This window comes from Pimephales promelas, chromosome 8 (assembly GCF_988280905.1).
Source record: "Pimephales promelas chromosome 8, fPimPro1.hap1.1, whole genome shotgun sequence".
Taxonomy (NCBI): Eukaryota; Metazoa; Chordata; class Actinopteri; order Cypriniformes; family Leuciscidae; genus Pimephales; species Pimephales promelas.
The window spans coordinates 28,626,578-28,653,249 of NC_142776.1; the positions used below are offsets into that span (position 1 = coordinate 28,626,578).

Here is a 26,672-nt window from a genome sequence, read left to right on the forward strand (position 1 = left end):
CTGAAACGCAAAAAGAGTCTGGGAACATGAATGAATCCAATGCAATGATCTTCTAGGGCCTACTCAGAGCCGTTAAAAAATGATATTCTTTAAATAAAATATTTTTCAACGGCTCTGGGCCTACTGTGTAGTGCATTTTTTTCTATTATGAATGGCAAAAACTACAGTCACAAACAAAAATGGCGTGTATATATATATATATATATATATATATATATATATATGACGTGTATATGGCGTGTATAAAAAATTCAAATTTCAGAGATGCAAAATAAAAGCCTTTATTAATTTTTTTGTGTTTTTCATTGGAGTAAAAAACAGTTACAGTAACCAACGTACAAAAAAGAAAGATGTGAACCAACAGGGAAATGCTTGCTTGCATAATCATGACTTTCATTTATTTCCATGAATGTGAAATTTCACATTCTTCTTGTTAACATTAGGAGAAATTAACAGAACAGAATGTTTTTAACACAATAGAGTAATATGTATTGCCTAAACACATTTTCATATTCCTATTTTATTCCATACAATGCAAGCTAATTTGTTTTTTGTTTTTTTCTTGTATAGTGTGTGTATGCATACTTTAAAATGTAACTGCAGCTGGTTCAGTAGTGTGTGAAACATTTCTTTTGGTTGGCATGTCAGATTATCAATAAACTGAACCGATTATGTCTTATTTTCTGTTTTGTTTTTGTATATATTAAGACGTGGTTAACGCAAATGACAAATAAATTCTTTTTATTTAAAAGAACAAAAATCATTGCAAACATGAAAGTGAATATTTATAAATGAATATCCTCTCCATCCTGGAAAGCACTATTTCCCTGAATGCCCCATGTAAAAAGCTAATTCACTCGCTTGTGCTTTCGTCACATAAACTCAGCTCTGATGCCCTTCACAACAGTGAGAATGAAATAATAAACTTCATGACAGTGTCTCTAATTTGGGAATGGGTATTGTGGAACTCAGCAACCAACCAATGACCAAGGATACGCAGACATACTCAACCCCATCGTACAGAACGAGGTTAGGCTAACATACTGTAGTGATCAGTTCGTGTAAGGACTCTTTCAAGCCCCCACAGTGCTCGACTTTATCATGCTTACGTCATTAAAACTTGTACATACCGTAAGATTTCTGAATTCTAAATAGAAATGCATGACAGACAAATCTGAGTGCAGACTTCAACCCATCACATTTCTGATCAAACAGAAAAGAACAAACAGAAACAGAGCAAGCTATTTACAACCAGTCTTCAACTTCAGACCCCCCCGCTCAGCTACGAAGGGATATCAGTGACAGTAGTTAATATTTATATGAATCCAAAAAAAAGACAGAATACAGCAACTAACTTACAATACAGTAGAATTTCTCATCTGTACACAAGCAATTATTTACAGTTATTTATGGTTTTCAAGAAGATAGTCATTTCTTGTAAAAATGGTTATAGTACAGAAAATCCTTTGCCAAACATGTAAAATCTATGCAATTGTACAGTTAAGGGTTTTCTTGTACAGAGTCGTGTTATTTTACAGTTGTTTTATTTTATTGTACAGACGCCTGAATTTTTTTTCTCTCTTTTTTGCCATTAAGAGGTTTAAATGTCTAATCCTGATGTGTATAAGCACCTTTAAATGAGAGCAAAAATAGAGCTATACATATCTCAGTTGTGTTTGGTTTGGGCTTGGTGTGTGATGAGGTTTGCAGTTGAATGTTTTTGAAGGAATCCATACTAAGTGTATACAGTATGTGTGCTTCTTACTGTTATACATGTATGTGGAGAAGTAAACTGAGAACAATTTGTAAATGCAGGTATTGAGGTTAGACTGGGCATTTAGTCCCCAAAAAAGTTGTTTTTATGTGCCTGCACTTTCATTTGCTACTCAATAATGCAAGTAATTATATATTAAAAACCACACATATGCCCTTATTGAAAGAAATAAATAGTCCATATTACAGAATATATCTGCATTTATCTAATAAAGTGCATAAAGGATAATGAAAAACAATAAGGATGATTATCCTCATGCTGAACTTGAGGGGGCTGAGGGAATGAAAATTTCACTTTGAGTGATTCATTGAACAAATTTTTGCCAGATAGCATTTAAATAGCCCATGCTTTAGAACACAAATCTCAATTCAGTTCACAAAAAAAATTAATTATTAAAACAATGTTTGTGGACAATCCTAAACAACAACCTGCTGAATATGGGTAAAAAAAAATGGCGAAAACATTTTTAAAAACAAATTACATTGCAGGCTGTTTTTTTTTTTTTCGAGTAGAAGTAAAACTGTATATTGTATTTTGTAAATATTGTAGAATTAAAACCTGAATAGCTGCATATCTGAAATAAACTGTTAAAGCCCCAGTGGTAAGATTTAGTATACTAAATGGTTTGCTGTCAGAGCTAAATAAGCTAACAACTGCAGTCTCAGGGATACATGTGTGTTAACAAAAATAATGGTGGATGAAGGAGTGGGTTTTAACCTGGGTAAGGGCACTCTATGAACTGTAGCGTTACAGAAATGTCCTATCATCAATACTGCCCTTATTAAGAAAGGCACTTAACCCCAGGTTGCTCTTGAGGGACTGTCTCTGTATTAAGTCTAATGTAAGCTGATTTTGGACACAAGCATCTAATGAATGACAAAAGACTCCTATTACCCAATGCTGTCCAATATATATATTACATTTTAGAGCCCTGTAACACACAGCACCATAGATACACTAGGTTGCAGTCCTGTATATAAATAAATATACACAATTTGAACTTTTGGGATTCAGGGTTGTGATGTCCTAGTCTGTTAAGTCTGTGTTCATTACCTTGATTACCACACTACTAAACAACCCAAAAAGAGTCTTAACAACACTAATTCAAAATACAGAATTTATATTGCTAAACCTACTTGATTACTTGACTGATCTTTTGTTGTACTCCTATCATTCCTTTTAATGAATCATTATAGTTTATATTGCACTGTTTATTTTAAGATTTCACTTTGTCTCCCTTTTTTACTTAACATTTAGTCTGAGTAATTGACTCCTGGAATCGATTCAACTGATTCCAAAACTTTGGAAATCGAACTCTGAAATTGAACAACCCAGGTGAAAACTTACAAACTGAGGCTTTAAGCTCATTTTAATAAATAAATAAAAAGTACACGCCAGCCAGTCCTAGAATAGGAGAGTGTTTGAGTAGAAAAAAGAGCTATGTAATTCAAGTAAATTTAAATCATGACCAAAAATTGGACAGACGTTATGTGGCATTGTGTGAGAGAGAGTGGGGTTCTGGGGGAGAAGGAATTGAACTAAAAGGGAACTTCTATTATAGCATCCCTTCTCCAAAACTTCATCTCACACATTTGTATTTTGGAAAATGACACTGAAAAAAACAGGGCCAAGTCTTTCTGTTCTGAGGCCAGGCTCCGTAGCACCGCTCTGGCAGGCCTTTGGCTCTCCCATATCCCAGCTCACATGTTGTACGCTACGTATATGGGGTCCAACTGATCTGCCAGGAAGGAGTCTCTCAAGTGCATTCGCTGCTTTTCTCCTCTGGAGTTTATAGGAATGACCCCTGGGTCAACAATAACCACCACACCCACAATCAGATGGTGCTCCTCTAATACTACATTGGTTACCAGCGGGACCAGGTCTAAAGCGTCCTGCTCTGATCCACAGAGTTCAGCCACCACCACCAGCAGATTTGTCCAGGTGAACACAGCACTGCAGAGGGAAAAGGAGCATGTAAGAGTTAAAGGGTAGTATGATTGCAAGAAAAAAAATTAAGCAAAGAGCGCATCTCTGAGATGTTACCTTTCACCGATGCTGCGATGGGCACGTGATACACTGGTCTCGATGTCAATTGGATGATATCGCAAACCTCTCAGTTCTAAAGTCTCATCCAGAGAGCCCACCACAAACAGGGCGTCATGGCGATCTAAACACAAAATGTTACAAACATGGACATTTTTACATTAACATTAATTTAGTGTGGCATAATGCGCTGCATAGTCTCATAATTTACGTATCTCTTATTGTGAGAAGTCTGAGACCACTAGTTGCAATGTCTTATTTAATAATAAAAAAAATCATATATACATACAGAATAAATAGTACATAGGGGTGTAACGATACCTTCACGTCACGATTCGATACATATCATGATACTGAACTCACGATATGATAATATTATGATACTCCAAGACATATTGTAAAAGTTTAAAATGAAGGCCTACTGTTGAATAAAATGCTAAATTTGATATTACATTGTGGGTTTAAATGAATAGGCTTGGACTTGGTGCTTGTAACAATGGTGACACCAGAATAACAATATTCATGATTCTGAAGCTGAAGATATAGAATTATTTTAGATAAACATGCTTGCACTCTTTCACTGACTAGATATATTTAAAATAATGTTGGGCACATTTTACTGCTAACATCAGACATTTGACATTATCAGGACCCACAAATATTGCATTATTATACATTATAATCAATATTACGTATAGTAGTTTAATGTAGTACTTACACTAAAACTCTGAAAACTTAATTTTTTTCTTATACAGTAATTTCTATTTTGGGGGGACTATGAATATTGTCACAATCCACGATACGTATTGTTGCAGTACTGTATTGCGATATATTGTGGCACGATATTGTTACACCTCTAATAGTACATGTAATTATAAATTACATCCCACAGTACATTGCATCCCACAGTATATTGAACCCACCAGTCTTTCATGAGCACTTCATCCTTAATTCTTAATTCATCCAATTGTGTTTCTCTCTCTCTCACCTCCACTGGAGTCTGTGAGTTCTGTTCTCTTGACAAATCCCAGGTATCCAGTTTTGGCCCAGAGTGTTTGAGGATCTCCAAAGCTCAGTTTAGTGTTGAAGTGGTCAGCCTGCAGGTTTTCCTCTCCGTATATGGTGTAGTATCCTGTTGCATTGTGGGGACTGTTCACCCAAATCTGGGAAAGAGTGAAGTATGTTACTGGTGAAGCTTAGGAATCTATTTTGCCCCTTTATCTATTTCTATCACTTGTTTATCATCATGGAAACAACGGTCTGAATGGCATACTTGATACCTGATGTAAGAACGTAAAAAAACAATCAAGGTACCACCTATCTTGTGTCATTTCCAATCAAGCTATAATTTTGTAAAGTTATGCAAAAAGTGTAAAAAACATAATTTAATTGTGTATTTGGGATAGATAATGCTAGCTTTAAAATTTGTCAAAAATTATTTAAGTGTAACTTTCTCCAGAAAAATTCTCTTAAACACATCACATGATTTGAAAAAAAGAAAAGAAAAACTCTACTGTGATTGTTAGTATACAAATACAATAACTTTTTAAGTGTTTGAAAATGTGTTTTAAGGTAGTTTATTTTCTAAAAATGCACAAAGCTGAAGAAACAACCAATTATTATTTACATATCTTATATGTAAACGCACCTCTCCAAGATGAGAGTCCCCTAGCGGTCCTCTGGTTTCTGGATTTACTATGATCACCCTCACACCGGGAAGAATCTAAAAGAGAGAGAGAAGAAGAATGAAAGCATTAGCAATGTTCAAACTCCATATTTTTATTTTACATTCATTCTAGATCCAACAGTGGAATGATGCCCTTACTGTTCCAGACTCCATGAGAGGAATAGACTGTGGCGCTCCTCGCTCTACTAACCTCACCCTACAACACAGAAACACCATCATCAGTGTTATACAAGAAGAAAGAGTGTTTATGACACAATATAATCACAGAGTCGAGAGGAACCGGCAGATCTGGAGCTTTTTTCATATTTGACTAAACCCAGCATCTTAATAGATATAACTCTACAGTATTTAAAACAGTAAAAAAACAAGTGATTTCTGCTCTACTAATGCCACTAAATGCAATTACAATTGGCTGAGCTAGAAACTGACACTTTCACACAAAAAAACAACAACACACACTTCACCTTTTAGTATTTAAACCTAATGTGTTTCATGCGTAAATATGTATTTCTCTTACCGGTCATGTCGGAGGGACTTCATGTCCACATACACAGTTGAGGGGTCTGGTCCAGTTGTACCCTGTGAAAAACACAAACCCACACACACATACAGATCAGCTGCACACATATTGCAGAGAAAAATCAACTTGTGAAGTTCGAACTTCAGGTAATCTACCTGTAGGCAGATGGCCAGGTTAACTCTCGACCCAAAAGCAGTGCTGACAGCCCGCATGGAGAGTCCAAGGTCTTTGAACAGTTTGGAGAAGGAGTGTGTGAGAGCCAAGCGCGGACGCTCCTCAGCAATCACCACACAGCTCCTCACACACGACAGGTTCACACCACGTGCCTGAAGTCAGATGGACACGAAGAACATCAGAAGAACATGTGAAGATTTAAAAAAAAAAGACAAGCTATGTTGTATTTGTGATAGTGAGGAAAATTAGCAGATGTGAATTAACAGCAGACTCTAATATTTCCCACACTTTGATGCAAAAAAGCTTAATGAGTTAGTTTACCAAAATCAAAAATTTGTCAAAAAATGTCCTTTTAAACATGTATGACTTTTTTTTTTTTAAGTCTTTACAATGAAACAGTGGGGTCCAGTGACTTTCATTGAATGGACAAAAAAAAAATCATCACAATATTGTCTTTTGTGCTTTGAAGAAGAAAGTAAGTCATACAGGTTTGGAATGATATGAGGATGAGTAAATGAAGACAATTGTTATTTTAGGGTGAACTATCCATGAAATTAAAATTGATAATTCTTTTTTTTAATGGAATATTGGAATGTTTATTATGAATTATTTTCTTTTAAATTCATGTGCATAATCTTTAATCAAAATAACTCCCCCTCCCTCTTCCCCTCTTGCAGCGACATCTCTTGACCCGAGGGCGAGGCAACCTGTCACCCGCATGAGATCGCAGCAATAGCAAACCACAACAATTCAGACATTTTTCAATGGACAAAATGAAGTCCCATCCAACATTTTTTCTTGTACGTGTATACTATCACACCTTTTGTTTTACGCAGACTTTACGTGTGCTAATAAATACCTTCAGCATCTCCGTCTGTCCGCCCAGGCCCTTGGTGCAGAGCTCCATGACAGAATAGGAGCAGAAGGTGTCTCTGATACGGTACTGACTGAGCGTGCCCAGCCACAGGGACAGTGAGCTCTCCAGCTCCATGGGAGGTATCAAGATAGACTGATGACCTGAGTATACACTGCAGAACACAACCACGTTAGGTTTATAATACCTTCAAAACACATTCATATCGACTATAAAGGGTGGGTTATAATGACTATAAAGTCATTCTATGTTAGTATGAGACATTTGTATGTGACTGTTTGTGTGTATCCATCCGTTACCTCGCAAGGCACCAAAGCACAAAACCAAGTCCACAGTAGGGGTCGAGGCAGATGGCGATCTGGCGAGAGGAGTACAGCTCACACTGCAGCTTTATTGAGCGGCACAGAGCGCTCACCGCCGCGTGAGAGATCTGATAGACAGCCAATCAGAAAGGAGTTTCAAATGTACAGATCAACTAACATTGTTTTATGTCAAAAGGAAGGAATTTGCTACAATGGGATTCCAAAACATCTAAGACAACTCTGAAAATCAAGAAGTCTGATTTAAACCAACATGTGATTTAAAAAAAGCCTTAATATATAGTATAGTTTGACAACAGCACTATATATTAACAAAATCCTAAAACACCTCTGATCAGTTATTCAATGTCCCCAGAACACAAAACTGCCTGAAACAGTGATGACACACGCCCATTGAGATGTCTCACCTTCACTCCTGTCAGCATGCCTGTGGTTGAGACACTGAAGTCCAGATAGGCGATCATCTCAGCATTGGGCGGTTTGTAGACTGTGGGAGGTCGTTTGCGAGGCAAGTCATCTGGGACAAAAATAAAAGAAATGAATGTTAAACTTCCACATACGAATATATTTCTAAGCTTGCCAACCATGTGAAGTTTGAATAATTAAAAAAAATAGTTTTTATTCCTTTCCTGCTGCTTCTGAAGTCTCATGCACTACACTGTAAACTTCATTTAAAGGGTCATGAAACCATAAAATATGTTTTGAGATTTTATATTTTCGGTTTAAAAAGCAATATTGAAACCAATATGAGGTATTTGTGTTACTGGTATTGGGTGCCGTGCCTGGAGAGTCGTCAGTTTCTGAGCTTTTCTCTGCATTAAACATGAGAATGAACTCTTTTAATCTAATCACAGCACTGTATTATGCATAAGATCGCATTACAGTGGAGAATTCAAATGTCACAAAAGACCATTTCCGTTTGTTCACCTCTGCCCGTTGTCCTTTAGACATGTGTTGTATGTGTATGTTTCCTTAGTACAGTAACTAATATTTGCATTTTGCATTTTCCTCACGATGCGGCCAGAGCTCAAGTTTGACAACCCACATGGAAAATCTGACTGTAACTACATTTAATCTTCACACAGTTCACATAGTCATAGAAAGATTATTTAAAAATCATAATGTTTTATTTGATCTATGGGGACTAAACGAAGTACTTTTAGATAGAGCAAGCGTGAAGACGGCCTTCTAATTATAGTCAATTACCTAATAGTCTAGACTGATGAGTTCGTGATCATGTGACCCGCTTTAAACGCCCGGCGCAATTGAAGTCTCTCTGTGCGATATAGATTCCTAATGAATGGGTAAAATATAAAGTAAAGAGTTAAATTGACTAATCAAATGTCTCGATAAAGAATCATATAAGTGACCAATAATAGCCAATGGCCATTCCAACATAAATTCGAGGTCACAATAAAATGGAGTCAGATAAAAGTAAATTGGTATTAAATTACTTTGCCAAACTGAAAAGAAGGAACATGCAAAGTTATAATGCTGATTTGTTAATATTTCTAATAAACATATTTGATTTGTTCAAGATAGTTGTTAATAGTTTCTAACGATAAGATTTTTGTGAGTTTGTTGTCACATTTCTGTCATGACAAATCAAGCCAGATATTTTCCTTGCAATTTTGCATGAGACTGGATAAAAAGTTTACATGTTATGTTATTTTATGTAACATTGAGACTTGCTTAAAGTGACTACTGTGGTGGTAAGTCTGTTGTTGGACAAACTGTTACATGAAACTAAAAGTTATTTCAATGAAAGAGAAAACCCTGACACAATATATATGCTACAGATTGCTTTAACCTATTATTATATGAACAAAGTACAGTATGTTCTGCAATGTGCACAGTAGCAACCGGTATATGGAAAATTGACTGTTGTATCATGTTACCTGTGTCTATTATGATGGGCCATGTTTTTATGTTGACTGTAGCTGCTGCTTCTTTAGATCTGAGAATCTTTGTTAAAACCTGAGTAGTGAGAATGCAAGCAGCCTTGCTGACCTGAGGAAACCAGAAGAGAGATGCAACAAAAGTTAACAACGCTACCAAGCAGTTAAAGGAAAACCAATGAACGTGTCTAACAGATGCAGCACACAGACTTACATCAATAATCATGCGGACAGTGGGCAGAGTGGCCGAGAGGTTCTGTGGGTGTGGAGGCCTCACGGTGACAGGAATACAACCAGCGTACAAACAGCCATAAAATGCTGCGATCAGATCTATACCTGCACATACAGACAATTCATATGCACTGCAAATTTCTTTATGTAAATAAATTTCTTTATTTATGCCAAAGCAGTAATAAATAAGTTTTTTAATATATATATATATATATATATAGATTTATATAGTGTTATTTTAATATATTAAACATTAATATATTATATATTAATATAAATATTAATATATTATATATTAATATATTATACTAATATATTTTAATATAGTGTTATTTTAATATATATATATATATATATATATCTATATATATATATATTCATATTTTGCTTCTATTGATATATTTTTAGTTTTCTTTTTATATTTTTTTACTTTTTTTGTTTTTATATTTCCATTTAGCTTAAATAGCTTGTTTCAGGTTTACTTCTAGTACTTCAGCTAAAACTTATTCATCTCAGTTATTTTGCATTTTTAATTTTCATTTAAGTTTTTTCTTTTTTTTTAATTTTTCCAATTTATTTAAAAATTCAATCAATGTATTTCAGCTTTATTTTAATTACCGAAACAATAACAACACTGTTTTTTTGCTGCTTTTCCTTTAAAGGGATAGCACATCCATGAAAGTTAAATCCTCATTTACTCACCCTGGTGTTAAATACCAATGGCTTTGCTGTTCACTCCTATACAGTTTACTGTCCAGTTCTTAAATAACAGTCTTAACAAAGGATATAGTGTGTGTGATTTACCTGGTGGATACAAAAGCACCACATTCTCTCCAATGTTAATACCACTTCTCTCAATGAGAGCAGCCGCAATCTTCTCTGCTCTTTTATGAAGCTGAACACATGTAGCTGTACAGACTGCCACTCCCTAGATAGCGAGAGAGAGAGAGAGAGAGAGAGAGAGAGAGAGAGAAAACACATTATCGGTCAGCAAATCAGAAATTCTCAGTAAGGGGGTTTACTGGGGACTTTTACAAATAGTCCTTCCACTATTTGTTTGGAATGTATTAGTGTTTTTTTACCTTGGCATTTAAAAGTACATAAAGCGTATGGTCAGGATCTGTTTGTGCTCTCCACTGTAAAGCCTCTGTAAGGAACTGATGCTAAAAAAAGGCAAGACATCACAATTAATCAACAATAACTTCAAACATATAACATTAATAACACATTGAATGAATATCATGCCTGTGGCATGTGATTGTGCCATAATGATCACAGTGCTTACCATCATTGTAGGCCACATACACAGCTGCATCCACACGAAAGCATTAAAATACCACAAAGTGCATTTCAAATAAACAGCTTCAAATAATCTGTCTGCATTATTTATTTCCTGCTATACGGTCTCACGATACAATGGAAAATCGGAGTTTACCTTTCTGACCAGGTCTTGGTCTTCTATGAGTCCCAGATCTCTGCCTGCAGCCTGCGCAATTCTTTTCCCAGCAACCAAATTACCCACCATGATGGATGCAGGGCCGACACCGACTATGAAAGACACAACAGGACATAACACTGTGAGAAACATTTTACACCCATCAGATTTATTTTACCTCCAGATTTGAAGGTTCTCTCTCCCTGCATACACACCTGGTTGTTTTTGACGTGGTTTGGGCATGTTGGTAACGCAGGTGTGGGGGCACATGAGGATGTTGCAGGGGTGCAGCGCCCCCTCCAGGAAGAGTTGCTTGGTGTCTGAGATGTGAATGCCCCCCAGGGGAGTTTTGGGCAGGGTGTTGGCAGGAACCAGTGCAAGACAATATAATCCAACCTGATGAATACTGTCAATTGCCTGTAGTCGGTAAACAATACACAAAACCACCGACAAATAAATAAAGCATACACAAAGGGTTATTCAACTTTTGTGCGTTAAACTAAACAATGAAATACAATGAATGTACACTCAACAATGAATGTTCCACAACATGGTAAAGTCAATTGCACATATTGGCAGTACAGTAACAGGTGCATTTTTAAAGTATAAAACAGTCAATTTTATAATTACTGCATTAAATATGTCTGTACCTGCAGAACTCGACTCATCCACTGGAAGCTGTCTTCTTCACTGGCATCAGGCCTTTGCTCAGCTACGATTACTATCCTCTCATCAAAGAACACAGTCACTGAGAACACAGCAATTCTACAAAACACACACCCACACATCAGATTGATATATTCTCATTCAAAACAATGGTTAAGACTAAATGCAGCTCTGTGTATTCAAAGGGGAACCCTCACCTGCCTCTGTACACAGTTTTGACTGGTTCCACCGCTAGTGCTGTCGCTACTAGATCGTCAGCATTGTGACGACGACCACTAACCATTAGCAAGCCCTCATTCTTACCCACCACAAATATCAGACTACCCTGCGGGAGGAGGAGAGATGCTGTCAATAGATTACAATTTATAATCACAAATAATCACACCCTTTTAATGGTGAAATTAAAAATATTCATCTTGTTTAAAGGGATAGTTCACTTTGAACTATAGTATTTAGCTTACCTCAAGGGCATCCAAGTTGTAGGTGTCTTTGTTTCCACAGTATTTTCAATTTTGATATTTTTAGGTCAAACCGTTCTTGTCTGTCAGTCATATAATGGAGGTATATGGGGTCCACCTCAAAGAGCATGCACAGAGAAGTCCACATTAAACATGATTTATTGAATCGTGAATGTGAGTACACATTGATGGCCTAAGACACGAAACGAGCGGTTTGAGTGAGAAAACGAACAGTATTTATATTGTTTTTATCTCTTGTAATCACAGTCACATCCAAGTGAGCTCTCGCGTGTGTACGTCACTCATTGTTTACACAGAGATTTCAGAGGTATTATCCTTCATTGTGAAGATCTAAACATATTTAGATATACAGGAAATTGCATTGGAAGACGATTTCAATATATCAACAGACAACGTTGATTTTTTTTCGCAACCACGCAAGAGATTACTTCCGGCGCTTGCGTAGACCGAAGCGCCCATGCCTTCAGATCACTTGGACGTGGCTGTGATTAAAAGAGGTAAAAACAATATAAATACTGTTCGTTTTAACACAAACTGCTCGTTTCGTGTCTTAGGCCATCAGTGTGTACTTACATTCACGATTCAATAAATCATGTTTAATGTGGACTTCTCTGTGCATGCTCTTTGAGGTGGACCCCATATACCTCCATTATATGACTGACAGACAAGAATGTTTGACCTAAAAATATCAAAATTAAAAATACTGTGGAAACAAAGACACCTACATCTTGGATGCTCTTGAGGTAAGCTAAACCATATCAAATCCCTTTAACACTTTAATTTTTCAACATAAAAAACAGAATTACAGATTTTTTTTTTTTCAGAATTCAGTATGTATAGTTTGTGGACAATGCAACAGCAAAAAGATTGTTTACTTTTTGGACAAGTCAAGTTGCGATACCGAACAGGATCACATGTTTGGAGCATCAATATAACAGCCTCGCGCGTGCTTAAACTATGACTCCTGTATGTCACCGCAATCATCTTTACCTTGATTGCAATCCTCATCCATCAAAACATTACTAGCTGGTTTGCTTTATCCAGCATAGAAACATAGTTTGCGTATCATCTGGCCAAACAGCAGTGGGATGTTTTGTTGTCCCGTTCAGTCTGTGTTTCACACAGCACGATGCGCTTGGGATCGCGCTCTTCAGAAACAATGACAGAATATGACAGAGCTCGTGTTTTAAAGCAAAACACACACTGGAATGAATAATTCACTGAAAACGCAACGTGAGTCTCTATTCTCTCTGCCATTTCTGCTGTAATCAGCAAGGTTTTCTTTACATTAGTGCTGTTTTGGACTGATTGTTTGAATTATTGTTTGAATAAATTTGCTTACTGGATTGTTGGACTTAAAAAGTTTGCAGAGTTGACTTGAAATGGTCTGAATGCAAACGCAAAGGCGAACTCAGGTTAATCGCATGTTCACCGTGACAGCCCTGATTTTAACACAAAATTACACTGTCCCTCTCTGGTTTTCCTCTTTCACACTCTTACCGGTCCAACAAAACCCAGCAATCCCGACCGCACAAATGGGATTTCACCAATAGGAGCACCACTAGCATTGACTGGGATCACCTGTGAGATACCATAAAAATATGTTTATTGTGTGCAATTCAGTACACAGTTTTATCATCATCTGTGTATGAGAGTGTTAAGTTGATCGCCATACCTCAAAGGTGTTTTTAGTGACTCCAGACAGGCCGTAGTACATGGTTCCACCAGCACGAGAGTTCACAACGATCTCCCCGATCTCATCGGTCTTACACAGCATGGGTGGCCCATCCGGTTTCACAATGCACATCAATGCTAAAGCACACATGAACACACATACTGACTTCAGGCATGCACATATAACAATAACATATTTTAAACTTTGATAGCATACACACAAAAACACCAAAAATTCAACACACACACCTCCAGGCATGACATGTCCCACATCCTGGACGGTGAGAGCAGAGTTCTTGTCTTCAGTGTTGACCCTGATGACCCCATGACTCAGCCCAGTCATGGACAGGATGGCTCTCGCTGGAAGAGGTGCACCGGGGACACCAGGCCTGGAAAAAGTTCACACAATCAGGGTACAAATACTAATATATGTCATTGAAAATGGGATTGTCTAAAAGTGACATACCTGCGAATGGCAACCGTCATGGCCTCGGGTGATGTAGCACACGGGCAGATGACCTCTGGTTTCAAACCATAAGCCTGGAATACGTTCAAAAATGCATCACAAGATGAAACTGACCCTGAGCCAGAAGGAGACAAAAAAAAGTGAAATTGTTAAATATAAATATTAAATGAACATCATCTCCCGTGAAGTCTCTGCAGGAGGCCTGTTAGCGTAACTCACAAGGATTGGCTCCATCAGCAACAATTAGCATGCGCAAGGAGGCCAGACTGGTGTCTCTCTGATCTCGGTGAGCCATCATCGCCCAATGCAGGTCACGACACTTCACCAAGGCAATACGTGCTGTAGAAACACAGACGTTTATCACATCCAAACAAATACGTGTAGATGACAGACATATATTTGGTCTTGTACCTTTGTGTATGTGAACTCTCTGAACCCAGGACAGTGGACAGGCCTTCATTACTGCATATGGAACACTGATGGTGTGGATTCGGTTCATCACACTCTGAAACACACACAGATGTTATTGGGTGAAAACTGCCCTGGTACATTTTTACCCGAAAAGAAAAGAAATTAAGGTTTTTGATGAAAACATTCCAGCATTTTTCTCCATATAATGCACCTTACTGGGAACCAAACGGTTCAAGGTCCAAAAGACCGTTTCAGTGCAAACTGCAAACTGTTCAAAGGGCTTTAAACAATTTCAGACGATGAATAAGGGTCTTATCAAGCGAAACGGTTTTAATTTAATAAATAAATAACAAAGTTTAAGTTTTATAAGCTCAAATGCTCGCTTTGCTTTGTTCTGTGATCCAAGTTCGTGACTCTCCTGTTCGAATCAAAATGAACAAATCTTTTTTCTAATCATCTGTTTCATTCAAAGAATGAAATGAACGAATTGACTCAGAAAAAGTTTCGTTCATTTTGATGAACGAGTTCGAACAGGAGAGTAAATTATCAGCAAAAGTTTTTTTTAAAAGTGAACTACTCCTTTAAGGATGCACGATATATCAGCCACCATATCGATATCGGCTGATAAATGTTCAGTTGTTACTGGCTTAATAAAAAAATGTGTCCGATATATTAATATATTATATTTTAGCTGAGACACTTCAGATGCACACTGCTCACCATGATGGTTTTGAATTGCTTGAAATCTGATTAGAATCACTTAAAAAAAAATATATATGTGCAGCGCAAGTCTGTCATATAGGCTACATAACATTATAATGAGAACATCAATATAATTGTGTAGACTTTAATGGTGAGACTTGTTTTTGTAATCAGCCTCTCAAAAATTATATAAAGACTTTTCATCCAATATATTGGTTATTGGCTTACAAAAATAAAGAATTATCGGTTATTGGCCAAAATGTTCATATCGGTGCATCCCTAATCATTATAAAATTTGAAGTCAATGAGACCAGAAACTGTCTGGTTACTGATATTCTTCTAAATATCAGAAAATCGGCTGAATGGATTCGAAAACGGTAAAACTAAACTGTTGGACTCTGGGGGAGTTGTAAAATGAGCCTATTTCCAAAAAAAGTGGAGTATCCCTTTAATAAATCTGTAGTAATAGCATTGATGACACGTACACATTTTGTCACTCACCGTGAGAACTCCATGCCACAAACCCATGTCCTTCTTAAAGTCCAAAACATTCACCAGTGTCTCACCTGCGTGCAGACACATTCCGTTACATCTCCAAACAAGCAGTGTGAAAACCTGCATAGCTAGTTCTTTGGATTAGCGTAACTTCAACAAAAGGATGGTTTCCACAGCAACAGCATCACTCACCCTCACAGTAGTTACAGGCCTGAGTGAGTGACTGGCAATGTGTTAACATGGCAACTTTTGAAACCGCAACACCCATCACTGTGCCCTCCTTACTGGCCTTATACTGCATGAGAGAAAGAATGGAGGAGATTTACATGTATTCAACAAACATACACACACAGAACCACATGAAGCACATGATCTTACCTCGATGTATGCCGTGTCTGTGTTGGCTGTTGGGATATGAGGCTGCCAGTCTTTCGAAGGCTTCGTGAGGTATTTGGAGTCTGTCACCACCCACTTTAACCTGGGCCAGCCTGTCAGAAACCCAACTAGTATTAGATCTATCATAAAAGTCTCATTACTGACAGGCTTCTGAAAAGAAATGGATGACATTTGCATCTGTAAAGTCTCTGACCTTTAAACTGTAATATTTCTCCAGTGGGGGTCTTGGGTAAACCCTTCAAACAGATCTCACTTGTCAAAGCCAGACCCACCCCACAGCTACCCAACAAAAAACCTACTTGGCTGCTACCCGCATCCTGTAAACACACGGAAAACATTTTGACAACAATAGCAATATGAATTGTTAGCACGACTCCATTTAGCTGTAGTGGCTACCTTTCGGGATAGTGGAACCTCTATGGGCACAGGAATGACTTCTGCCAACAAACAGCCATAAAATGCGACCCAGAACATACCAGGGTCACTGTTAGGATACACCAGCGCCACCTGGGTCAATAAGAAAACATTACTTGCAAATAATTAAAGAGAAACAGCAGCATTTTTCTCAAATAAAAGTTGCTTCTAACAATATACAATACAGAATATTACTTATAGCAATGTGAGTGTTGACATCAGTGTTGTTATTGTGTTGTCAATAATTTTCTTAATTGAAACAAGGGCGGAATAAAACAACGTATTTAATAGAAATCAACTAGAAATGAATAGAAATTAACTAGAAATGTTGCTTTAATACAGAGCTACTAAAGGGACATGGTTAAGGGGAAAAAATTAGATGGAGGAAAAACAATTGTCAATGCTTTGGCACTGTCTCGCAAATGTTTTGCGTTCCCCAGAAAAACTTTGAAAAAGTTCCCTCGCAAAAATCGAACGCAAAGTTTCTCAGAGGAACGCAAAAGCATTATCTTATTACTTGTCCTCCCATCTCGTTTATTTCCCCACCACCATGTGCTTTAGCAACTAACTGAAACAAACAAAGTTGAATAACTAAAATTACTAAAATGAAACTGTAAAAAATAAAGCTAAATAGAAAAAAACACACAACTCAAGCACATAAAAGTGTTAAAACCTTAGGCTAAAAATAAAATGAAAACTCAAAATACAAAAATAAAAGCTATAGTGTTTTATTAATATTATAAAAGCATACTAATAATACTGCAATAAAACTGGTTTATGTGCACAAACTTGTCATAAACTGGGTTATATTATCAGGAAATGATCTTAAATGACAAAGAGTTGTTGGTTTTTGTACCCGGTCTCCTGGTTTGAGGATCTGCTCATTTTTGGCTCCCAGCTTGTTGAGGAGAGTGTAGGCCAGCTTTACACTTCGACTCCACAGTTTCCCTGTCAATCACACACCAATCAGCCCATAGACTTTTCTTGCCAATCCCAGCTTGTGCTTTCAATCAAGATAAGTGCTTTGCAGGTGACCTAGCTCAGTCTTACCATACGTAAGTGTATAGAGTGGTTTTCCTGTGATATCCAGAGCTGTGAGGGCTGGGCTTTTGCCCTGAGTGGCACCCCATCGAGTTAATGCTGCCTGAAGAGCAGGAGGCCAGTTACTGACCACACCCAACGGTTCCCCCTTCACTGGGATTATCTGCCGGCCTTCAGGCCTAGGGGTGTTAGGATCTGCCTGAGGAACTGAGGAGGAAGAAACACGTTGATCTACATTAATCCACCATTCTTTCAGAGTGTGTCTGAGAAATGCCGAGGACTGAATTTATCCTGGAGTACCTTCCACGATCTCCTCTTGGTCATCCATGAAGAACTCACTGAGTGGCGGGCGTTTTGGTCGTTTTAGCGTGTTTAGCAGCTGCTGGATCTTTGTGGACACACGACTGGACACCGGAACACCTACACCAGGATTGGGGTCAGGTAGGGTGGGATGAGACAGACGAACAAAGACACACTCCTGCACACTTTCAACTGAACTGGGAATTCGTAAATCACAACTATATGTGTACATGTATATCCATGTTTTATACTCTCCTACAGTGGTATTTATCAGTCCTGGTCCAAAGATATCCTAATATACAATGGCTTATAGATCAAATTAAACTTATTATTATGTAAAATTAGAAACTTATTATTGAAATTATATATACACTACTATTCAAATGTTTGGTGTCACTGAGATTTTGTTTCAAGAAATCAATAGATTTCATCAGCAAGGATGCAACAAATAACATAAAATAATAAATCTAGAAACTATTTTTAACATTTCATAATAAGAAATGTTTCTTGAGAACCAAATAAGCATATTAGGATAATTACATATGCTAATTACTATTTAAATTGGAAAATACTGATTTACTTTATTTACTGATTTTACTTAATCAGATAAATCTTAATGACCCCAGACTTTTCAATGGTAGTGTATTATTACTTCTTTATATTGATATATTTGTTTTTATTCAATATTTGGAATTTAATGCCATTTAGAGGAAGTCATATTGACTTTTTATCATACATATGTGGTGCTTTTACATCTTTCTGAATCTTCAGTGCTTATTTATTGTACTGCATGGAATAGAGAGACCAACTGGATCGACATGAGGTTGAGTAAATGATTTACACTATTCCTTTAAATATCACTGGTTCACCTGTAAAGCAGCCCTAATGTGTTATGAAGGATCAGGACTGAGTAAATCACGCATGTAAGCAGAAATGGGGGGATGAGTGATCTACTATTATCTATTTATTTCCTAAAAAAGTACAAGGTTTCACTCTGGTTCACACTATCTGTGTGTAACACATATACAGTATACAAACACAAACACACAGCTTTAAAGTCGTCGACCTACGGGACATGTCTATACCAATCATTACCTCTGCCTATTCTTCTCACTGACAGAGAAAAGCAACATGACACAAGTGGATAAAAGGTGGAAAAGAAAAAAGAAATGGGATGCGATTAACGAAGCAATCAAAAACAGCATTCATAAAGACTAACTGAAATGTCTCTACTGAGATGTTAACACAAAGTTCGGAGAGACATGAGAAGAAAGTTATGAAAAGGCGCTTAAAGATTTACATACATTTTCAGAGTATGTATGTCGAATGCAGCACACAACAAATACATGTTTCTCTTTTTATCTCTCTTACTTTTACTCTTTCTTTCCCCTCTACACACACACACACACACGCACACACTCAGTACCGTCTGCTGTCTCCATCATGCTGGACCGGCTCTGTCCTCGACTCATGCCTCGCACCGCGGCGTTGGGAGGCAGATCCACACGAGAGCCTCTGGCCTGAGCTTGGGACGGCACATCAGGAGGCCCGACTCCTCCTCCTGGATCTGGTCAAGTAACACTTATTACTCACTGATAATCAACCCTCAAAGTTTTAAAGATATTTTCCCTTGCTCATAAAGGAAAAGCTCACCTTTCTTTCTTTCCTGATTTTTCAATTCAATAGTGAACTATTCTTTTAAGAGTCTGTGTAAAACTATGTTTATTCAGGACTGCTTTCAGTATATGCTTCCTTCAATTGTGTAAAAGATTAATAAGGCCAAAGATATTTGACTGTAACATGAAATCAAACTATTTACTGATTAGTATTTACTTTGCTCTTATTATATGGATTTCTAAAATACTTCTGATTTATTAATCATTCTATGATCAAATATTACTTACACTTCTGTTAAAAGTTGTGGATACATACATACATGTATACTGTATATACCTGTATTTAAATACATAGTTTTATTCAGCAAAAAAAAAAAAATATATATATATATATATTTTTTTTTAAACAGCATATTAGAATGATTTCTGAAAAATCATGTGACACTGAAGACTGGACTAATGATGCTGAAAATACACCTTTGCTATAATAGGAATACATTATATTTTATAATAAATTAAAATCGAATAATAAATTTTTAAGTTCTAATTTAAGCACAATATTACTATTTTACTGTATTTTTGATTAAATACATCCATCCAAAAACTCTCATATCACTCTGCAGTCTCTTTCTTCTCACATTATGAAGTAACGTAAACTCAAAATAATATTTAATGTTATGTGATTTATTTATTTGCTAAGTAGACATGTAATTTAAGAGATACAGTCACTCGCTCATTATCCCAAAATGAACCTCTTCAGGGTGATAAAAATTGATTACCCTGTCAAGGTTTATTTTGCCTTAATGATCAACTGACTGTAAGTTATATCTTACATAACTATCTTGGGTTTTACTGTGTCTCATCATCATCATACATCATTGTTTTCATAATCTTTCGTCAAAATGAAATAACTTTCTCTGCCTCTGTAGACCAAGGCTGTGAGGGCAGAGAAACATATCATTAACCAAAAATATAACATCATAGCCTACTACAGAATATTCTGTTTCAAGTCTAATGCAAACATGAGTTCATTAGTTCCTCTTGGCTAACCCCACAGTCTGCATGCTGTCTACAGTTACTGTCCACATCTCTTAACAATTTCACACACACACACACACACACACACACACACACACACACACACACACACTCAGGGTATGTCATGAGCAGGAAAAGCACACTCTCTAAATAAGTACAGTCTGGGATCAAGTGTGTATTAAGTCCTGAGATGATTAGTCCTGAACCACATTACAAGCTCAACCAGATTTCTGAGAACCTTTATTAATTTTTCATCAGCTCCTATGGACAGACCAATCATTCACAGGCTTTAAACACACAGGTGGGGCAGAGTTTTAAGGGTGAAGCGTGTGGAGGGGTAGATAATATTCGTAACTCACAACAAATCTTAAACACACAGGACAAGGTGATAGATTTCTAACACTTGACTTTACCTCTTCCTATTCTTCTCACTGACAGTCACAAAAGATATAAATGAACAGAAATGAAACATTGGGCAGAAGAAAATATAGAAATAATGAAGCAATGAAAACAAGGTTAAGCTACAAAAATGACTTAAAACCAAATGGTAAAATCTAAAGTGTATTTACAATGACACAAAGTGTGTGGGGTAATGGTGACTCACCGATGCGTGTCTGAGCGAGGGCCTCGGCCAGGGCTGAGGGCTGGGAGTGGGAGTGGGGTGGGTGGATAGGTGCGGGTGGAGGTGGGACCTGCTGAGACTGAGGCTGAGGGGCCTGGGTGGGCCGAGACTCCCCATGTGAGAGAGTGGAGGAGGCAGAGGAGGAGGTGGAGGAGCCATGCAGAGAGCTATTAATCCAGGTGTCCGGAGACTGCTGAGGCCCTGCACTTTCACTTGACACGGCCTCATCGTCAGAGGAAGAGGAGGAGTCTGACAGAGAGAAAGAGAAATTAAAAGACAAGAACTATTGAACCATTTTTTTTTAAATGATCCAAACAATAGTAAATGCTGTTGTCACCATACCAAAAGATCAATATTTGCTAAATTTCATAATTTTTGCGACCAATTTTAACACCAAAAACCTTTTTTTTTGCTGATGAAAATAAATTATATATATATATATATATATATATATATATATATATAATTGATATTGCTTAAAGAATTAAAAATGAACTAAAATTATAATAATTTATAAGATATAAAAATTAGATAAAAGTCTTTATGAGATATACATAATTACATTTAAATGTAGCTAATTAAATGTAAAAAAAAAAACCCTTGAAAAATACAAAAGAAAAGAAAAAAAATCTGATTTAAATAAAAATTAAATAATGGGTGTAATCATTCCTGCATGATTATTATATAAAATACATAAGGATAAGGATTTGACGCTGTCGAAATACAAGCCATTTTAAACAGGAAAAGTGTAAGATCTCGATTAACTATTATTATCTATTAAATATAAGATAGTATATATATTCATTTCTTTATTTGGTGCTTGTATACATTACCTGGTGGGGTGCAGTTGTCAATTGGTGACTGTACATATGCGGACCGACGTTTGGTTGGCATGGGCAGCGCCATCTTTTCCTCTTTATGCTTGGCCAACGCTGCCTGAACTGCCTCGGTGTGGATATCTGAGACGGACAAAAAAAACTTGTAAGAGGCAGTTTTGTTCCTAGGACATCTGCACTTAGTGAGATGATTTTATCCAAAGTGACAGATAAAGTCAACCTTGAACATCCTGAGGCTAAATGCTTTGTTCCAGAGTACAAGACTGATTTGAATCTCATTAACTGTCTGCCTTTATCGATTCAAATCAGTAACTTTTGTATTTTTGTATCAGAAAAGCTTCTTAACCAATAGGCTGTCACCCATCAGAGTGTTGGTACTAATTACACAACAAGGTCATGAACATGCTCTATGACAACAGTAAGACAGTAAAATATATACATGTCTGAGGCGAGCAACTGAACAAACAACCTACACGATCAAATAAGCAAACTACTATCTTTCTATTGCCACAAAACACCAGAAATCCACAGTGACCTATTTCATCTAGGCAACCATTTTGTCCAAATGCGACTGTGCCAGGGCAGATGACTAAACAGTTCTTACAAGGATGTGGTCAGAGAACAGGCAAATATTACCATCTGGAGGCACTCTGTAAACCTCACACCCCATAAATCTCAAGTATGAAATTATATAACAAAATTTTATAGGTGAAGTGTGTCGTTTGGAAAACATTCCCCAAGTGCAAAGACCACTATAAGTAGGTTTCTAGGTAAGCCTTGGGCTGTATATCATTATTTTGGCTATTTTGTTAAAGCCGATAAAGAAAATGTAACAGAAAAAAAGTTGTATATGTTGTCAAGCTGGTCTAACCTGATCTGTAGCGTTCATCTCGAGTTCCGCTGCTTCGGTGTGGCCGCCGTGTGCGCCGGTGGCGTGAAGAGGATGAGTTTGACGGGCCGGGTTCAGGTTCAGGTTCAGGTGCGGAGGCGGAGCTTGGACCAGGGGACTGTGCATCATATGCCGGAGGCGGAGCCAAGTCTGTAGAGTTAATAAGAGTGAACTTCATCAAAACTGGCAGATCCAGTCAATGACTACAGAAAATGGGAAATATTAATGCGAAGAACTGTGGTTCTCTCAACTATCTCGAGAATAAAACAAAATTTCTGTCTCACAACAGAGACTGAAAATAAAATAATGTTTCATGCTGCAGTCCTATATTTGAGCAGTAGAAGGCAGTGCAGAGGGACTTTGGATGGAACCCCTTCAACCTCAAGAGGAACAGCCTGAGACTATGTTTCATAAGCTCATTATCATATGAGTCAGTGGACAACCGAGTAAAAAAAGGAGAGAGAGATAATATGGCAGAAAAGGAGATGGGAGGGTGAAAAAGCAGGGATATTTTTTTTTTAGTTCTTACTTTGTATTTGTGTTAAGTAGGGTGCTAAAACTTTGGCCCTCTTCTTCTCGTATCCTTTTTGTGTGATGTCACCTAAAAAAGAGAGATAATGTTATTAACATATAAAAAACACGAACAGCATGAATTCAACACGTTTCATTTTGGGGTCAATTTTCTGATAGATTGTGGTTTATCATTGCAGTTTTTTTTTTTTATTATTGTAATTTTCAACATACACTGCCCCCCCCAAAAAAGTCCAATTTAGAAAACATGATCTGACTCCAATACCCAATTTATTAATGGTAATGTTAAATAATATGAAGTAGGAATAGGAACGCATTATTGGAGTTGATGAAGGAGGAACAGTTGTTTAGAAAAAACCCAAACACCCAAATCTTAAAAGATCATCACATTCTTACATTTTGACAGCCAAGTTGATTTGAGCGATTTAATGCTGGATTCTGCTTGTGAGTGTGAAAGAGAGCAGAATGTGTAATCTAGTGGGATTACGCAGGATGGAGAGAGCTTTGGTTATGATACGTGCTGAAACTCATTTCAACACATCCCCTAAAGGGGAAAGATTTCAAAAGAGATAACATGAAAATATTTATGATCCCACAGAAATCAGATTTACACCATTACACTTAAACGTTGACAGCAAACAGCATGGATTCATAAGGAGAGGCCAATAAACAAACCATTCTTTCAAGAGCATTTTCCACATTAAAAGAAAAATGGAAAATAGAGAAGGAAGAGTCAACTCCCATAAGTAATGCATGAGGACCGAACCCAGCTGTACTATGGGATATTTTTAGCTTCAACAGACTGTTCTATCACATGTAGCTATGAAGGGGGTTATGTATATGTGTTAATTTTGTATATGATTCTTTGAGTGTTATTCAGAAAGAATGTCTTGGACTGCAATAAATGGCACAAATAAATGCGCTCTTCTAATTCAACCGCAAACTAGACGGTTTTATTGGTGGCCTAAGGTGGTCCAGTCCACACTGAGGCTCAGGTGGATTGTGATTGGTTGTTGGGGGAGTGATGAGAATGTGAAGTGAGTGGCAACAGACTAAGGCAGAAATCTACTTTTATCCTTGATCACTCACTCATACACGACATGGCCTAGAGTTAGACACTGTCAGTCCATGCAACTGTAAACTGTAACATTTATGTTACAATACTAGCTCAAAATTTTACTTCCAGAAATTTGGAATTTTATTACTGTTCCTTTTGAAGTAATATAGTAAAATTATCAGACAAAAAAAACACATAACCTGCATGTAATCTGTACAATAATATTAACATATAATCCAGACATGGCCAAAATGTAACCTTCATTTTCAATTTAATTTGCAAATCCTTGTTTTAACCCTTGTCTTGCAAACCTGTCCTGAAATAAAAAAGGTAAATTATTCCAGGACTACAACCCAAACTGTACTGGCCTGAAATCCAAATCTTATTTTAACGAGAATCAATGTCATTAATCCACTCTGTAATCCAACTAATCTGAAGAGATTTTAAAACATTGGCCATCACTGGTGCAGATTTTCAGAAACCATTTTTAACTCATCCAGACTGCAAATCAGGGCAAAATGAAAAAAATAAAATAAAATGGCTTTGCAAATAAATACAATATATATATATATATATATATATATATATATATATATATATATATATATGAAGAGTTCAGATGCAAAAGCCTCTAAATGCCATTTAAAAATTTTTTTTCTTTAATGATGATTTTTATCAAGCTTGTATATTTAAGTTTAGTAATTTCACTTAAATGGCAATGATAATTACCTATTAATTGTTATTTAAGTGAAATTACTGAACTTAAATATACAAGTTTGATAAAAATCATCATTAAAGAAGAAAATTTCAAATGGCATTTAGAGGCTTTTGCATCTTAACTCTTCATATATATATATATATATATATGTATATATATACGTGTGTGTGTGTGTGTGTGTGTGTGTGTGTGTGTGTGTGTGTGTGTGTGTGTGTGTGTGTGTGTGTGTGAACACTAACATTCAAGTCGGCAAGATTTTGCAAGAAGTTGTTTTTGAAAGAAGTCTCTTATGCTCACCCATACTGTATTTTTTTTTTTTTTTTGCTCAAAATACATTTGAATATTGAATATTGGGAAATATTTTTACTTAAAATTTGCTATTTTAAAATATTTTAAAAAGTAATTTGTAAAATTAATCCCCTATTAAAAAGAAATCCCCTATTATCATCAATGTTGCTTAAGATTTTTGTGAAGATTTTTGTGGAATGAGGAAGAGTGGAAGAGTTTATTATTTTTATTTCAGGATTCTTTGAAAAATAGAAATGTAAAAAAAACAGCATTTACTTAAAATATAAATCTTTTGTAACATTATATATTTACTGAATTATATATATATATATATATATATATATATTAGCATTTTCTGTAAAGATAAATACAATAGAGACTGAACCGCCTAGTCTCAGTGACTTTCATGCACACCAGCTGCTCAGTGTGTGGGAAAGATCTTGGATCTGTGTCTGGGTGAGCAGACTATATGTATGGAAAGAGAAAGAGATTGAGAAACATATTAAAGGTTTTTTTATTGACTCAGAGAACTTGTCTCTGAGAGTCTTGTTCCTTTGAAAAGCATTAACTACCCATATCCACCCTCCCTCTTGTGTGCTGCATCACTGGCCATGAAACACTGTGACACAACAGAGCTCACATAATGACTTTCACTCAAGACACAATACAGCTATCTCTCCATTGTGTCTACAAATACACACACACACACACACACACACACACACACACACACACACACACACAGCCCTGGTTACCCACCACCAGATGGTGACTCACCATTCAGCAACTGCCAACACTGTATCACACTGTCTTCTAGTTGAATTCCATTGCCCTTCTTTCCTGTTCTTTTGTCCACATCCAACATGTTCTCTCTTTACACACACACACACACACGCACACACACACACACACACATTTCCTTTCCCTCTGGATGATGTCATGTTCTCCAGTGCTAAATCTTCTACCCTATGACATGGTTTCCTGTTCTGCTGAGAACATAAAAACAGACTGTAAGAGACAGAGAGAAACACAGACAGACAGATAGTGACAGAGAAAAAGACACAACAGGGAGTTCAC

General features: G+C 36.7%; 1 protein-coding gene across 6 annotated transcripts in view; it reads right to left on the reverse strand.

The window, feature by feature from the left end:
* Positions 1-265: 265 nt before the first annotated feature.
* Positions 266-26,672, reverse strand: part of dip2bb (DIP2 acetate--CoA ligase B (putative)b) — a 33,356-nt gene continuing 6,949 nt past the window's right edge. The window contains exons 2-40 of one of the 6 annotated variants that reach the window (XM_039689143.2): positions 23,531-23,602; positions 22,984-23,151; positions 22,110-22,235; positions 21,259-21,525; positions 19,427-19,567; positions 19,096-19,113; positions 18,001-18,120; positions 17,710-17,907; positions 17,516-17,607; positions 16,642-16,752; positions 16,439-16,562; positions 16,228-16,337; positions 16,042-16,144; positions 15,856-15,920; positions 14,653-14,746; positions 14,461-14,580; positions 14,242-14,356; positions 14,025-14,164; positions 13,777-13,913; positions 13,602-13,682; positions 11,820-11,947; positions 11,607-11,721; positions 11,172-11,373; positions 10,957-11,069; positions 10,807-10,830; positions 10,604-10,684; positions 10,326-10,449; positions 9,505-9,626; positions 9,291-9,402; positions 7,800-7,909; positions 7,372-7,502; positions 7,058-7,226; positions 6,180-6,350; positions 6,022-6,083; positions 5,643-5,700; positions 5,466-5,540; positions 4,806-4,980; positions 3,818-3,941; positions 266-3,727 (exon numbers count right to left, since the gene is read on the reverse strand). In XM_039689143.2, coding sequence (XP_039545077.1) covers positions 3,475-3,727; positions 3,818-3,941; positions 4,806-4,980; positions 5,466-5,540; positions 5,643-5,700; positions 6,022-6,083; positions 6,180-6,350; positions 7,058-7,226; positions 7,372-7,502; positions 7,800-7,909; positions 9,291-9,402; positions 9,505-9,626; positions 10,326-10,449; positions 10,604-10,684; positions 10,807-10,830; positions 10,957-11,069; positions 11,172-11,373; positions 11,607-11,721; positions 11,820-11,947; positions 13,602-13,682; positions 13,777-13,913; positions 14,025-14,164; positions 14,242-14,356; positions 14,461-14,580; positions 14,653-14,746; positions 15,856-15,920; positions 16,042-16,144; positions 16,228-16,337; positions 16,439-16,562; positions 16,642-16,752; positions 17,516-17,607; positions 17,710-17,907; positions 18,001-18,120; positions 19,096-19,113; positions 19,427-19,567; positions 21,259-21,525; positions 22,110-22,235; positions 22,984-23,151; positions 23,531-23,602 — 4,751 coding nt within the window. In that variant the 3' untranslated portion in view covers positions 266-3,474. Of the gene's footprint in view, positions 3,728-3,817; positions 3,942-4,805; positions 4,981-5,465; positions 5,541-5,642; positions 5,701-6,021; positions 6,351-7,057; positions 7,227-7,371; positions 7,503-7,799; positions 7,910-9,290; positions 9,403-9,504; positions 9,627-10,325; positions 10,450-10,603; positions 10,685-10,806; positions 10,831-10,956; positions 11,070-11,171; positions 11,374-11,606; positions 11,722-11,819; positions 11,948-13,601; positions 13,683-13,776; positions 13,914-14,024; positions 14,165-14,241; positions 14,357-14,460; positions 14,581-14,652; positions 14,747-15,855; positions 15,921-16,041; positions 16,145-16,227; positions 16,338-16,438; positions 16,563-16,641; positions 16,753-17,515; positions 17,608-17,709; positions 17,908-18,000; positions 18,121-19,095; positions 19,114-19,426; positions 19,568-21,258; positions 21,526-22,109; positions 22,236-22,983; positions 23,152-23,530; positions 23,603-26,672 lie in introns of all 6 variants that reach the window. The other 5 variants (XM_039689139.2, XM_089134276.1, XM_039689145.2 and 2 more) reach the window with 5 other exon arrangements.